This window comes from Polyodon spathula, chromosome 24 (assembly GCF_017654505.1).
Source record: "Polyodon spathula isolate WHYD16114869_AA chromosome 24, ASM1765450v1, whole genome shotgun sequence".
Lineage (NCBI taxonomy): Eukaryota > Metazoa > Chordata > Actinopteri > Acipenseriformes > Polyodontidae > Polyodon > Polyodon spathula.
In genome coordinates this window covers 13,079,853-13,096,240 of record NC_054557.1, presented here as the reverse complement: position 1 = coordinate 13,096,240, position 16,388 = coordinate 13,079,853, and the positions used below count along the sequence as shown (strand labels likewise).

The 16,388-nt window shown below is 37.0% G+C and overlaps 1 protein-coding gene across 5 annotated transcripts in view; it reads left to right on the top strand.

Moving 5' to 3' along the window:
- LOC121298852 (ADAMTS-like protein 3) overlaps nt 1-16,388 on the top strand; it is a 126,964-nt gene that overhangs the window by 45,343 nt on the left and 65,233 nt on the right. For all 5 annotated transcript variants that reach the window (XM_041226103.1, XM_041226101.1, XM_041226104.1 and 2 more), the window contains one exon: nt 14,523-14,650. In XM_041226103.1, the coding sequence (XP_041082037.1) occupies nt 14,523-14,650 (128 nt within the window). The remainder of the gene's footprint in view (nt 1-14,522; nt 14,651-16,388) is intronic.

Sequence of the window (16,388 nt, the reverse complement as noted above, 5' to 3'; positions counted from 1 at the left end):
TACAGTTACAGCTGTACATATGAAACTGAGTGACCAATTACCTGCAAAAAATCCCAAAGGAGTAAACAGACATGCCGATGCAGATGAAGAACAATTGTATGAACTGGAAGATAGGAAAAAAAAGTCACCCCGACTTTGTCGCTTAAAATAATGTATTTTTAGCGGTTTGTAAATGTTACAAAGAAAAAGGGGTGCACATTATCCACCCCTCTCAGACACAGACCTTGAAAAATGATTGAAATCCGAGACGTGGTTGTATTTATTTTTATTCCTCCCGCCTGTTCTGCTCAAACAGGTCTGCACTGTCAATGACATGGAAACAATGGCAGAGTCCACAATATCAAAAATACAGATGTACTTTCTTTTGCATGTTCCAATAAAAAATAATTTACTCAGCTTAACTTGTGTGTAATTCAAAGTTATAAATGGGACTAATTGGCGTAAGGATATTTAATAAAAAAAAAACAAAAAAAACAAAACAAAACAAAAAATTCCCTAAACATGATTTATGCTTTTTTTTTCTTCAAATCGACTGTTTGACCTTCTCAGGGGGTTGGTGGCCCGTGACTTCATCTCGTGCCTCACAACTCCCCAAGACATCTGTATATTCTATTCGACGTATACATACAGTACTGTGCAAAAGTTTTAGGCAGGTGTGAAAAAATGCTGTAACGTAAGAATGCTTTCAAAAATAGACATGTTAATAGATTATATTTATCAATTAACAAAATGCAAAGTGAGTGAACAGAAGAGAAACCTACATCAAATCAATATTTGGTGTGACCACCCTTATATAAATAAAATACAGTGACCATTGAACCTGTGTGTATTCAATTGAAGATGAAGTGGCTTTTTCTGTCTCTATCTGAAATCTCTTTTAGATTTCTAATAAAAATAACCTTTCCTTCCCAGCAAACATGACAACACTTGGCATACAAATAATATGTCTCGATAATTGTGTTTAGGAAAGTTCTCTCTCTTTTTTTTTCCTTCATAAGGATTTGGAAGGTAATGGAAACACGTTGTTGCAGTTAGGAATTATGTACAATTTTCTCATCCGCAGGCTGACAGATACTGTTTATGCAAAGGTTCCTCCATCTGTGACTTTTTTTTTAATTGCATTATTTTTTTCAAAAAATAGCATCACAATTAGTGAGAGACCCATCTGTACCTAACTGTAGATTTGCAAACATGGATTTTATTATTTACTTCTCTTCGGACAATAATATTTTGATCTCAGTGTAAACATGATTAATAACATATGTTAATGAGGGTTCATTCCAGATATTTAAAATATTTACTTCAAAAGCTGCAAAGTTTCTGACAATAGCATGGACCCAACCTCACAATAATAGCGAAGGACTGATATAGAATAGCGTACTGCACAATGCTTTCCAATGTTCATTAACTCTAGCCCTCATTGCACCCTGACTTCTATTGGCTGCTTTTTAATTTCTGCTATTCTGTATGTTCTGTTCATATATGGTAATGACATGTTATTCCAGGTGCTGTCACTACTCCACAAAACACATTTATGTTACCCTAACTGCTTAATGGGAAATTTAACGTCCACCATAATTCATTAACCGCCTCATCATTTTCTTGGTGGTGTTGACCATATCTTAAGCTGCAGACACCTTTTTCATTAAGTCTGAAAAGAATTCCATTATCATCTATTTCTGGTGAGTGAGCATTTTCATATTCCAATCTGAATCATTCCCTGTGCAGTTCTACATGCCATGGGTGTAGTGGACACTTTATTTTGATGTCAGCATTTTTGAGGGATACCGAAAGGATTGTCCTTCACACTAATTTCTGGTGTTTGAACCAGTATGGGATTAATTATGGAAAGCATGTGCAATTTGTAAGGACAAAGGGGCTCGTCTGTTTGGATAACCGCAGGAGACGCTACCACGGGGGGAGAGGTCTGCACTGTTTTTTGCATTGTACGGTGCATGAAGATTGGTAATCGAATATCTCCTTAGCCTTCAGTAGAAAAGAAACAGAGCTCCCAGTGTGACAGCTAGATTCTCTGAGCAGTAAAAGTCGGAAATTAGTTATTGGAATAATGTTGTCATGGTGTATAGTATGTATTTCCTTCTCCTTTTCCATATTAATGTTTGTTCTGACACCTTTTTTACTCTGTTCACTTTCTTTGGTTTCCTTTGACTCCAAATAACGGTATGCTGTGGTACATTTCTGATTCAGTTAGAAGACTAATAGTCTAAAAATTAGCTAATCTTTTGGGTGCGTTCGAGTGCACCGTTGCCAGTATAAATATATAAAGATGAAGTAACATCTTAAAAGGTGCCGTTTTACTTTAAAAACAAAACAAATAAAAAAAAAACACACGGAGGGGAACTATTTTAACAGCATGTTTGGTAATTAAAGAAAGCTGCATGGTTAATGATTCTTTGAGCTGAAACACTAAACATGGCATTTTGGAGTACAATTAAAGAAAATGTGGTAACGTTTCCTTTGAATTTTTTGTGCGTATCTATTGAGACGAGGCAGAGAGTTTGGAGCTATTTGCAAAAATTGGTTCTCTAAGCCTTGGGATTATTGAAAAAAATAGGTTATGAGGGGCCAGAGGGAGCCTATAGGTGTGAAGCAATTCCATGGGAAAGTACAGTGCATATGGAAGGTATTGTTCAGTAACGCTAATGTCAGGCAACAAGCAGTCTGGAGTTCAAAGGGGTGCTCACTGAAAATCAAACGAGCTGTCTCACTTGTGTGCTTGCTTGCTTGCTTGGGACTGACATTGGTCATCCTCTAGATAATAACAGCCTTTTGTATTTTAGAATCAGAAACCAAAACATATATATATATATTGCAGATTTCTAACAGTGACATACTAGAGTCAGTCACCAAAAGATTAAAGTAAGACACTGGAGAGACTTTTGAACAGCCTTGTTCACACCTCATACAGGTTACATTAACAACAAAGACAACGTGAATGCAGTTGAAGGAATCAGTCATGTGTTCTCAAGGGAGGTAGAAACTAATATTCTAATTGCAAGCCCAGTAAATTACACAGTGGTAACTCCAAACAGAGCATGAATAATAATAATAATAATAATAATAATAATAATAATAATAATAATAATAATAATAATAATAATAATAGTAAATGAATGGATGTCTTTATCTTGCTTATTTGGATGGTATATGTAACATCATGTGACTAGACACACAGTCTGGGTATTATGGCACCGCTTGTCTCTCTGCTTCCTTTACAATGCAGTGCCCCCATAATCCTCTGAAACCTTCACTGTTCAGAGTCTGCACTGCAACCCCCCAATCACATTTGAAATACCAGCAATCATTGGCTTTAACTTCTGCAGAAGCTGATGCCATTTTAATTGCAAGTTGTCATTAATCTACTTCATCTCCAGATTACATGTAATACGATTGTATAGCTCATGTAAAAACTACCTGTGGGGGACAGTGAAAGAAAATACCTTCCAATTAAAATCAATTTTGTTTTAATTAACGCTTATGCTGCAATTAGAATTAGGTTGATATTATTACAAATTTGTGGGGTAGAAGGAAAGAAAAGTTACCATAACTTGCGAGAGTACTACCAGCATGTGGTGCGGTTTTAATCAAATTTTTCTTCGCTCTAGGAGTTTTGGGCTTATGCCAGGTCTCAGTGTTGTACTTTCACTGACCTGTTCCACACCACTTATGAAATAATAATGCCACTGAAAACCACAGTGTGTTTTACACAAATCATCCCATTTAACTGCCTGACCTTTAGGATCAGATTATGAGCCTCTAGATAAACATGTCAAGTACAATAACAACAATATCCTCCCTGCGACTGGAAAATAGAAGCGTAGTCCAATTCAGGAAGCTTATTGCAGGTTACCTTTGTAGAAAGGGGTCCACTCAGTTGATAATGACAGTGCTTCTGAATAATGCCACTCTCATTGGAATGTGTGTATCAGGCTTAGGACAGTCAGTCATTTAACAGTGCACGGTCTGTGTCTTTAGTGCATCTGTCTGCAAAACAAAGCAACAACATTCCTTAAACTTGTAAATCTGTCCCTTTGTGGCAAGAACAATGATAAAAACAATGTTTTTATTCAATATATTTATGTATTGTTTTATTAATCTGTTCTCGTCTGTATGGTTAGGGAATATGTTTATACTTCAGATGTGACTCATGAGGCCAACAGAATGATTTTTGAGACTATAGCCTGGGACAGCTCCAGCTGTATTCCTCGGAGGTACATATATATATGATGATCATAAATCTGCTGCACTAACTACACAGGAAAACTCTGACTCCTCTTTCAACAGAGTAGCTAAAACAAAAGTCCTGGCATTAATGTTGCACAATCTTTGCTTATTATTGCAATGAATCTCTAAGATGATCTGGTTTATCTCACAAGCTACATATGTGCTACAAAACTGGTGTCCCTTCCCAGCACAAGCAGTCCATTTACAAAACTGGGTTGGATCTAAGTAGGCAACACCTGTTCTTCACCACTAGAACCTTTTTAATAAGTGCTGGTTGCAATTAATCATGGTATTACCGAATGGAATTCATGTATTTTTAACAACGCTTTCTGATGAATGATGTCCTGGCTTCACTGAAGTGTCTAGTTTATCATGCAAAGTTTGCTTTTCTTGTCCTTTCTTTAATGTAACCACATTGTAAACAGGTACCCTTGGGATCCACTTGTAGAATATGTATAATGTGCTAAATAGTTCAATTAGAATGCCACTTTTACTCCATGTATGAGAGCAAACAGCACCTTGAAGCAGCCTACGTAGAAAAGCTGCCGGACAGTTCAGTCTCGCAGTGGTCTGGCTCCTGCCTTTCTTTCAAGGTAAGTCTGCTTTACTTTGGAGATCCATGCGCTTGCCTGTAATATGTACACACATCTTTTTCATCACTGAGTCAGCATTGAGCAAATTACAGGTTCCCTGTATCAATAGGGTTCAACTGAAGGATATTAATGCAATATAATCAGAATGACCTGCTATACGTAGGGTTACCAGATGTCCCGAGGAAAACTGTGATTGTCCCAGTTTTCAGCCTTATTTTTTTTTTGGTCCAAGTCAGAAACAGTTAGACTGGTAAATCACCTCAGTTTTTCATTTGCTATTTTGTATTCACATTTTTATAGGTACTGTCAGCAAGTTGCCATCCCTGTGGCTAGTTAGACTTTTAAGTTAGTCCCTATTGGGTTTGATTAGCATGAGCATTATAATAACTGGTTTAAAACAAAACAAAACAAAAATATATATATATATATATATATATATATATATATATATATATATATATATATATATATATATATATATATATATATATATATTCAGACAATGTTTAATTTTATTTATATAATTGTGTTATTTAATCTGGCAACAATTCCTGTATGAGTTTCTGCTGACCATCTTAAAGTGTAGTTATTGCCTGAAGGAGCCCTCACATTATTTCACTCTGTTGTTATTGCAAACTTGACTGTTCCACATCATCACATAGCTCATTTTTTTTGGCTTGCCTTCTATTCTGTGACGCTTTGCTCAAGTTGTAGTGAATGCTTGCAGTACGATGTGCGTGAGCAAGCTATGCAGAGAGAGATGAACTTTAGATAAACTTGCCAATATCAATATTTGAACCGCAAGATGTTTTAAATTAGACAAATGTCAGGTACTGACCGTTTAGATTTGTCCTAGCTGAGCTATTAAAGGTGTTATTTGGCTGTTTAAAAATGTCCATGTACAGTATTAAGCAAAGGTCGGCCCTTCTTCATTACTGTGGATGGATTAAATAACTCTGAAGTGACTTTCCCATAATATCTCAAAATGCTATAAAATGATTGTTGTTAAACTATGTCTGAAACATTTCTTAAAATATTTCGTAAAAAGGTACTTCAAGATTGTTTTTAATGACCGAGGTGGGAGGCCTCCTGTTAGCCACAGATCTGTAGAGTTCATATCTAAATGATGTAACCACGTGTTATGACTGGAAACTGCCCTGATGAACTCTATAGTTTCCTATTGTGTGTGTTGAACAGCTCTCCACCTCAGTCTAGTTGGTTTCTCTTTCCTTTTATTTTAATGGTTACCAATAGGCCTTAATATGATTTGTCTCATATTATAAACGTCACTGTTATAAACAAATAGGGCAATGAAGAAGGGGCTGTGGTTTCTTTTTCTGTTTCTCTCTTTTTTTTCAAAATGACTTTTGGATTTAAATCCAGGACAGACCAGGGGACCTGAAAACACAATCTAATGGAATGGTTATACAGGCCTCATGTGCAGGGAATTTAGATAGGCCCCGAATACACATGATTGTTAGGGTTCCCAGCTGTCCATGTTTGCTCTGGATCATTCCGGTTTTGAGGAAGGTGTCCTGGGAATTCAGCATGATTCCCGGGACACCAAAAGGTCACAGTTTTTAATCCTATCCTGATTTTCAATCTTATGCTTCTTCATCCATGTAAATTACTACAGCAACACCTCAATACCAGCACCATGAGTTGAGCACAAGTTATACAAATCAAGATATTACTGCCACAATATGCACAATATGAACTGGTTGCCAATATTATAGTAGTAATACTATCAATGTTTCCTATCGAATGTATATAGGATTTCTGAAGCGCATCTCTAAAACAGCAACACCCAGTACGCATGCAGTAGAAACAAATACATTTTGTTATTGAGAAATACTTGTGAGTTGTTTCTAGTGCTGTGGTATGAATGCGCTAGAAGGAAGTAAACCTGTGCAGTTTGATAACAACAGCCAACTCTGAGAAACGGCTGTGCTCTTGCTCATCAACAATAAACTTCCAAAATCAAGGGCAAGTGTGCAGAATTACTACTGATTTAAACAAATATTGTTTTTAAAGACTTCTGTTTTCAATTATGATGATAAAATGAATAATCACGTGTCGTTGTCTGAAATCGTTTTTCATATGAAGTAACAGCTTACAAGTTATGAATCAGGATGGTTGTCAAACCCTTCATGTCATTTAAACCATTCCACCAGAGAGGATCGAGTCGCGCAGTTTACGCTGAGAAAACAGCAGGTCCCATGATTCCTTGTTTTGTTAACGTGTTCTGAATTTGTTGTTGGTTTTAAGAAATCAGGGACCACGAGGCAGAGAATTGGAAACAAATTGAACCACCCGCAAGGTAAGGTTAAATACATTTGTGATGGTGTCTTTTTCAAGCTGGGCTGACCAATTTCCTATAAGAGTTACTTATTAATACTCATCTTGTAATTGAGATATTCATTATACTCAGTCATAGATATAACAGTTGTTAAGGGGTAATGTACACAGGCATGCACTCAGCTAGCAAACTGAGGACAGGGGTCAAGGCCAAGACTATCAATCCCCAACCGTCAGCTTCCACAGGACCGTACATTGTTAATCTTCAGTTATAGTGCCCGGTTAGCTTGTAAGGCTTTTTACTTAAGTTATTTTTTTGGTGTAGAAATGCTAAATTTCCAATGTGGCGCATTTTTGGCCTGTGGAGGGGTGTTTTATCCATTGGTTATGTGTCGTGTCTCGTGTGACACATTCAAGGAAATCCATCCTCAGTCGCTTTTAAACAGACAGGGTCAGAGGAATGAGGATTTCATCAGCTATGGTCAAATATAAATGTTATTTAGGGTTCCCAAAGGATGACATACTCTGATAGTCAGTAAAAATGTATGTTGAGTGAGAGCCATTTTTATGTTGGTATCTACAGTGGCGTACATAACTTCAGTTCAATCCTTTCAGCGGATATTGTAACATGAACACAATTCATGAACCCACCTCACAAAGGACTTACTGTCATTGTTTTCACCCTTTTCTGTCCTGCCTTCATGCTTGGCCTTGATCTCAGGGGTTTGGCAGGAAAATGACCACCCTGTCTCTAGATCAGCCAAGGTACTGAGCAATTATACACAGCTCTGCCAGTTTACTTGGCATGGAACCTGAGTACTGAAAGGGTGAACCCAAAGGGCAAAGGCCAAATGTGAACTCTACTTTGCCACGTGCTGGCTTTATTAAACCGGTGTGACTGACTGGCTATGTGCTTGATGTGCTAATCTATTTTTCTTGAGTTTTTTAAATGATTGTCCTGCTGTCTTTTAACAACCTCATCTAGTAACAAGGCTTCCCCTGTGACAGAACAGAATAGCAGTGTGATAATATAATTTAATGCTTGCAAGATGTCCTGTGATAATCAAATACAATTGAACGGGCCTCAATAATTTGATTAAGGTCAGTTAAAAGAAGTCCATTTGTTGTCATTAATTGACAGAAGCCAGAAAAGTTTAAAACGGGCGCGAGATAAAATAAGAAACAATAATCATTTTTCTCAGTTGATAAAGAGGCAGAAAGCTGACCCAGACTGATCCTCTGGTTCATGTTTGTTTAGGTGTGCTCTGAATTTCTTCATTTTGGTTTACAGTACATCAGGGAAACTAGATTAAAGCATTGTTTATGTTTGGATGACTAATTCCGAGCTTTCATTAACTGCAAGTCTTTCAGTAGGTTTTAATCTATTAAGCGCTAGTCAGCTGGGGCACATTTATTCGCTGTGGATTTTTATTAACTAAAGATGGATCTTTGACTGCCAAGTATTGTTAAGAATCTTACCGTTTCTGGTAAAGCTTGTAAACTGACTGGCTGCTTTAAAATATAATGTTTGTTGGGTTTTTTTTTGGCAGTTCCTCAGTCCCAGGTGCCTGGATACCTGAAGTACTGACCACAGCAAAACAAAACAGGAAATTTGGCCCAATTCAAGCGAGCCATCAGTGGTGACAGCAATGTTCTTCATGGCTGGACTTGTTATCTTTATTTTATACTCAATTGGTTCTTTCACAACACATCACATCTGTGCAAAGAAACCTGGCTTGCGAAGGAAAGGACATGCATGATTGAACCCAATACTTCACCACAGTACTGAAACAATGAAATAATAATGGAAGAAATACTACTTCTACTACTACTACTACTACTAATACTAATAATAATAATAATAATAATAATAATAATAATATAATAATATGGAATTGGCTGATGCCAGTTAAAACAATAGACAACAATAGACAACAGTGTGTCTTCGTCTCTCTCATTTCACGGCAAGTCTTTCACAAAACTGACATGCTTTTGCTATTAACAGAGGACTCAAAATGCTGATATACAGTACATTGACTTGCTAATGTTTACGTAAAAAATGCTGATTCGGAATGTATTACCTTAACTGTTTAGTTAATGAGGGACACTCTGTTTCCTTGTATGGCTACTACAGGAAAAACAAACATTTTCTATGCGGCCTCTTTTAGAGAAAACACTCAACACGTGTATATAATGCTTCACACGTGCTCCCCAAACTTCAGCCCACCACCCAAGAAATCCCAGAGCTGAGGATGAAATCATGTGTAATTAGGTGCTTCTCAGGTGGCCTCTGTGTATTTTTGCAGGTTTTATGTGGAAACCACAGTCTGGATATAGTTTCCTTAAAGCTTTCAAATGGTTATTTATAGAAACAATAAATCACAGTGAAGGAGTCTGATTCTGGCACCGAAGGACCAATGATTACCCTTCCCAAAAAGCAGTAAGCAAACCTGGAAGATAATCTAGAGCAGGTATGGGGTCACATACTTGCGAAGCCGGTTTAAAATGTTCCAGGTCTTTATTGAATACGTGATTGGATGTCAGGAATCCAAGGCTGTACATTGCCTTTATTTACTCCCAGTGATGAATTCCTAAACATCAAATGTTACAATCTCTCTCCTTCTCTCTTTTCTTCAGTTTTTAAACAAAATGTTCTTGTTCTGATTTTGCACTGAGGCTCGAAACAGGGCCCTGATGAAAACTCATTATTTGGCAACTAAACACTTTACTACCTTCATTCTTTAACAATGCAATGATATAAAGGCTGTTTTGTTGCCTTTTCTATTAATGGCTAGAAGGCTGTTGACGAGCCCCAATTTCTCTTCCTTTTTTTCCTTTGTTCCTTCAATGTGTTTTTTTTTTTTCTTGCATATTTTTGTTAAAAGTAGATTATATTTCAGATGCTTGCCACAGTGGATGAGCTAGTGTTGTTAATGCATTGTACAGCTGTTTATAGTTGGTAGAAAATAAGTCACAACAACAGTTCCCAGTGCCAATATCGAGCTGTTTGAATGTCTAAATCCTTATTAATGCAATGTATACAAAACTGCCAGCGTATAAGATGGGTGATATGTTCCTGAAAGGTCGGCATTGCTATCTTCTTGTTTCTTTAAACTCATTCCCAATTCTGCAAATGTTTTGAATTTGGAGTTAGGAGTGAGGGTATTGATTTATCCAGTGCGTGTGAAGGATCCTTGGCAGATAGTAATCTGACTTTGATCACCCTGTGACTTTCTGAGCTTTTGGAAGGAGATTCTAAATATATATGTATATGTATGTGTGTGTGTGTATATATATATATATATATATATATATATATATATATATATATATATATATAAACAGTCTTTGGAGGATTTCAGATATTTAATAACATTACAGACGTTGCGGCCCAAACAAAGTGTCAGCAAAGGTAAGGAAGAGCATATGGTATATGTTGTCTAGTCTATATTTTCATAAATAATCTATCGCCTGCATTTCCTGTCTGAATGCTAATGATTCCAAACGTCAATGAAAACAAAAGATGTTCATTAAAGGCCTCATTTGTGTACCTAAGATTTTCTCCTTATTGATATTGTAATATTTAACCAGTGAAAACTTTGCACTGAAAGAAAAGCCTAAGAAATCTGGCCTACAGAGTAGTGCAATCTATGGCACATTGTAATCAAGTCAATGTGCATTCAGTTTACTGTGGTGGTGTAGATCCATACATTTTGAAAAAATCCATAGGAAACGTGCTACTGCTAAAGGAATGTGGGCTAAAGTAAGTTAAGAAGGATTGCTATGCAGGAGCCTTCTGAGAAGATCAGTCCTTAAACAGCTAAAGTGGATTTGACTTGTACTTGATCTCCACTCGTTGGAATAACAACACTATTTGGCAGGACTTTACAGGCCTGAGTCTGTTCGCTACCACAGCACATGAAATACATCCAGATTTCCAACTGCAAAAAACAACAACTGTATTTGTAAGACATTTGGAATAGTTACTACCTGATAATGCACCATACAGCATTTACGACCAATAAAAAAGTCTTGATGGTAAAAGGTTCCAGCAATGGGATTCTGAGTTATAGACTATGTACACTTCAGAGGAATGTGGGCATCTCAGCCAAAAAGAAATGATTTCTGTAACAAAACCATTACCATAGATGATGAGGTCAACTGCTGATGAAAATATGAAAGATATGGTATTATTCTCTTAGGAGATTATTACAATGTCTGTATTTTATTGTTTTCTGTTTAGTCTGTCATAACTCAGAACGACAGCATTGCAGAAGAATAATGTACCGTAAGGTAATAAATAACAAGAATAGAAAAACAGCATGTAGAGAATGGCTCCGGCGTTCTGGTAACATAAACCAATGTTGTTATTCTTAGAGATGGATAGGTTTGTTCAGATTTCCCAGCACAGTTCTCTTGTATAACTGTCCTTTAGCTAAATGCAACAGCAGTTTGTTTTGTTATTCATGCTTTTGTAGGTTGTCGGTTTCTTTAACCACAGTCTGGTACAGTTTTGTAAAAATCAGACTTTATTGAATTAATCTTAACAAGTCAAAGTCTGTTCCAGTCCAGTCCAGGTCTTTATTCCACTCAAAGTCTAAATAAATTAATGGACCCTTAAGAATTTCAATGAACTGATTCAAGACCTGAGCTAGAATACAGCTCCAGGGCAAGAGTTGTGCAACAGTGACCTAAAGAGACTTTAAAGTATAGTGAGTCATGGAAATACAAGACCAGAAAAATTCATTAAAAAAAATCCCTCTCATATTCGGTGACAACATTTTGCACGAGGGTGGTTTATTAGTGCTTTGGGATGGGGGTGCTGATAAGTACAGAGGTTGCCATCGTCCTCGGGGCTTAGGCTTTATCTGCCAACCAGGCATTCTTTCATTCTGACACTTCTCCTAAAAAAAGAAGTACTACAATGATGTGCATCACATTTTTGCTTGGCACTGGAGAGAGCTTGCTGACATCACACACCCCAGAAGCCAACTTTCCTATTACTGGTGAAGCCTTGCCAGGAAACCCAATTCTGGCCTGGCTCCCTTTTATATATGAGAAATCTCAGACAGCGATAAGATAGACCTAAGAACAGGAAACCGTCGGTGCTAAATTGCACATTGCAAACATCATTCCAAATTCCTTTTCTGCACAATAATAAGGGCAGATGTCCATCTTTCCTTTCAGAACACTCAATGCACACTAGAGATATACTGTGCAATGGTCTGCAATTATATGCATTTTTGTTTTCTTTTTAATTTTTTTTTTTCTTTTTTTTCACTGGCCAAACATTTTGCATCACTCTCTAAAATTAATTAATTTTGCTTCATAACGAAAAACTGAGAAGAATGTATAAATGTGACATTTTGAAATTTAACATGAAATACTGTACTACTATTATGGCTAAGTCTATTTAAATGCAGCTATAATGGGAATAGTGCAGTCAGCCGCCCGTTTCTTTACAAACTGCAGGCTCACCATGCAGCCTCCTCAGAACTACAGTGTCGGAGGACAGCACAGCTCTGGGCAGCTTACTGGCAAGCCCACACGCGCCTGGCCAGACCACAGGGTTGGTGCACGGTGAGCCAAAGATACGCTGGTCGCCGATGATTGCCTTTACCAGATGAGCCATTATTTTTGAATGTGAAATTTACTAACACAACATTACTCAAAAAAACAAAAAAACAAGTGTCCCCTAGTGCAGAAAAACGTACTCATGCTGGTAACTGCCTTTAAGAAGTATTTATCAGCGGTATTCAATAAATCCATTCATTAACGTATTGATTTCAAAACAAGAAAAGCTGTCCTTCCCTCACGTTTACAGTTGAGTACCAATCAATTGCAATTAACTTCCCAGTGTTTTAAAAGCCGTTTGGAAGATTATTTTCCGCTCATCCGGGGCGCTGACATTTTTACTGGCGTACCGAGACCCGTAAACTGACTTTCCTTAAGGCAATGCAATTGCAAAGGTATGCTGCTGAAAATCTAGCTTATTTTTCAAAGCTATAAATCTACCCCAACTTTATTTGCTGGGGTAGCATATCACTTCTGGATGTGACGCAATAGGGGGTTGCATGGCAGGTTATAATTCTAGGTAACAGCTGTATTTTTCATTTGTGTGAGATGTTTTAATTGTTTGATGGCTTCCACTTACATGACTCGTAATATCTATATCAACATAAGTGGCCTTGCTGACTGTAATTTATAAAACAATTCAGTACTATCAGCCAATCAGCTCCCTGCTTTTGAAATTTAAATGTCTCTTACTTGTGACTTTTTTTCTACTAGCGATAGTGCCCGCTCTATCAAGGCTTTACCAACGGTACTGTCTCTTAAATGTATCCTTGTTGTACATGTATTTTGAGGAAGGCATTACATTAACATCTTTGGTTTCTAAAAACATTTTCCTTCGCTTGTCACTGTATGTATGTCATGCTTTATAATCAGCAGATTAGATTAATGTAGATAGTGTAGCAATAGACAAAACATTTTAAATAATCCCTGTATCTTGGAAAGCCACTACTCTATAAACATTACATTAATGAAATAAAACTACGTGTTGGTGTTCTAGCTGTAGTTTTCTCTTTTTCTGGGTATAAAAAAAACAAACTTGTCACCGTATACTTCCACCTGTCTCTGCTGAGTTGATTCTCTTAGAAGACCCATCAAGGTTAACAGCAAAATGCACTGCTCTTAATTTTACTGTTTGGTGCTGTTTCAGCAGCACAAGGCTGACATGGTTTTGGAAATTGTCCAAGGGCAGTTTATTTAAAGATGGAACATACATTGTTGCATACCTTTTTGTTTGTGCTTTTAACAGGTTTTGACAGTAATTGCTGATGTGTTCCATAAATATTAGGAATGAATAGCACGGCATGTAATGCACATGTCAGAACACACAGTGATGGTCCATTGGGCAGAACATAACAAAGGCTCCACGACAGCTATTTAAACATTATGTGGTAGAGAGTGGCCTGTTTAAAGACTATCCTTGAAGCAAACCTAATGCTGAATGACAGGGTGGTGAGGAAAAGAGCATCGTTAAATAGGAACTGGCAGAACTTTTATTTAAACAGGATAATTATCTTAGAGCCCAGTACAGTGATTGTTACTAAATGTTAGTTATTCATGTGTAGTTAATTTGCTTTATGTCTGTTTACTGTACTTCCAGTTTTAAATTGTAATTTGGATACAAGTGTATAGCATTAGGTTTATTTAAAATCACTGTATGATGTAGCCTAGCCTTTTTTTTTTTAAATTCTTATCAGTAGTGTTCTTTAATGTGGTCAGCGTGTAAATGTTTCCATGGGATGGGTAAGCTGTGCAGTGGTGTAAAGTTATTTTAGGGCTCAGTGTAATAGTTTGTTTTGCTTTGCTCACACGCAGCCATCCCGGATCACACGCTCTGATGAGGACAAGGACTTGGGATGGGACGCCTGGGGCTCCTGGAGTGACTGTTCCCGCACATGTGGAGGCGCGGCATCCTACTCGCTGCGGAGGTGTCTGAATGGAAGGTTAGAGTCTTACCGCCTCATTACAGATATAATGAGGCACTGCAGGGCACAGCATAGGGTTACTGTGCTCTTTTACTTATACAGCATGGGCTTCTAAAATAAAAATTTGATCCATAACTACTAAACAGTATTGCTAAATATATGACAATTTAGCATGGTCATTTGGCATGTTATCATGTTATTCCCATCTAAGTATCCTGATTATGATATGATTCTCCTCTCTACCGTACCGTTACTGTGATTTTACTGTTATGTAGACACTTGACTATGCTTTTGCCATGATGTAATATACCACAGGAAACAATGGTATGTATACAAGTGTATTTCTAGATAATCAGGTGCATGGTAAAGTCCACACACATTTGGTGAGTCTGGAGAATTCCAAGGTTCATCTGTTTAAGCACCAGAGTGAAAGGTTGAGCATTCTCAGAGAAACAATGAGGTTGAATCGGATTTCAAGTGCAGATATATACAGCACTGCAGCACTACCCTTCTTTGAGTTCATCAAGTTACTTAAAAACAAACCAAAAAAAAAACAAGTTTCGATACGCAAATGATACCTGACACAGATTTATTTTTTTGGCTGATTTAATTCCATCAGCAGTTTAATAATAAATAAATAAAAAAAACACGCAGCAACTAATCTACGTTAAACAAGCTCTTATTGTAGGTTATTGCTAACATCTCATTGTTATTGTTACCATATGTATGTGGTTATGTTTTATTGTTATATGGCTCTTGCTTGACGATGCTTTAGCAAAGTCTATAAGACACTGCAGTATTGCTTTTGCATTCCATTGTAGTGAGTTTATTTTAATGGCATGCCTTCTTTACTATGCATTATTACTTTTATTTGGTTGCGTGAAATTGAATCTATTGATCTTCTGCACAATGTAAGACGATGAAAGATGGAGCCAATCACATGGAATTAAATATAAAGCATGGTAAACAAGGATTATTTCATTCCTGATTGTTACCACACATTAAATCACATTGTTAAAAAGCATGCTGATGGGTAAGGCTTGCTTCATAGACCAATGAAAACAATACACAATGCACACTGCTTGATTTTGAGTGCCGTATAAATTGCTGATTATAGCATGGCACTTGACTGAAAGCAGACATACAATATATAGAGAGACTTGAGTATGTTGCATAATTTCCACTTTTCAATTATTTTGAAGAGTCACATTTGCATATTCTTAAACAGAGATGTTTATAGGACTGTTGCATGTTGACAAATTCAAAATATTCAGCCAACTATGAGTGTGCGCGTGTGTGTGCGCGTGTGTGCGCGTGTGTGTGCGCACGTGTGTGTGTGCGCGCGTGGGTGTGTCTGTGTGTATATTTCTTTCAAATCAAGATCAATCCCTGTACATTCCATAATGAAAAGTTATATACTAAATTTCTTGCCAAAACACTGATATTCTTTTAATCCTTGCAGGAAAAAAAAGATAGGGAAATGATTTACATTTATTTGTCTACTTAGGAACAGGTACACTGTTGTTATCTTTAAAAATGTGAATATGTCTTTCAAAAGATTTTGAACGTGATTGTGCACTGTTGAAAGAGCGGATTTAAAATTGGCCCGCTGTGTCAGAATATCATTGTCAGATGGCAGACTTATACTTTAAATTGTGAGCAGCAAGCTGAAAATAATGCGAGTATCATGCCAACTTTTGTTACCAAAGATGAAGAACCTCATGAGCCATGCAGGACTCCGTCAAGTGTGCAGAGC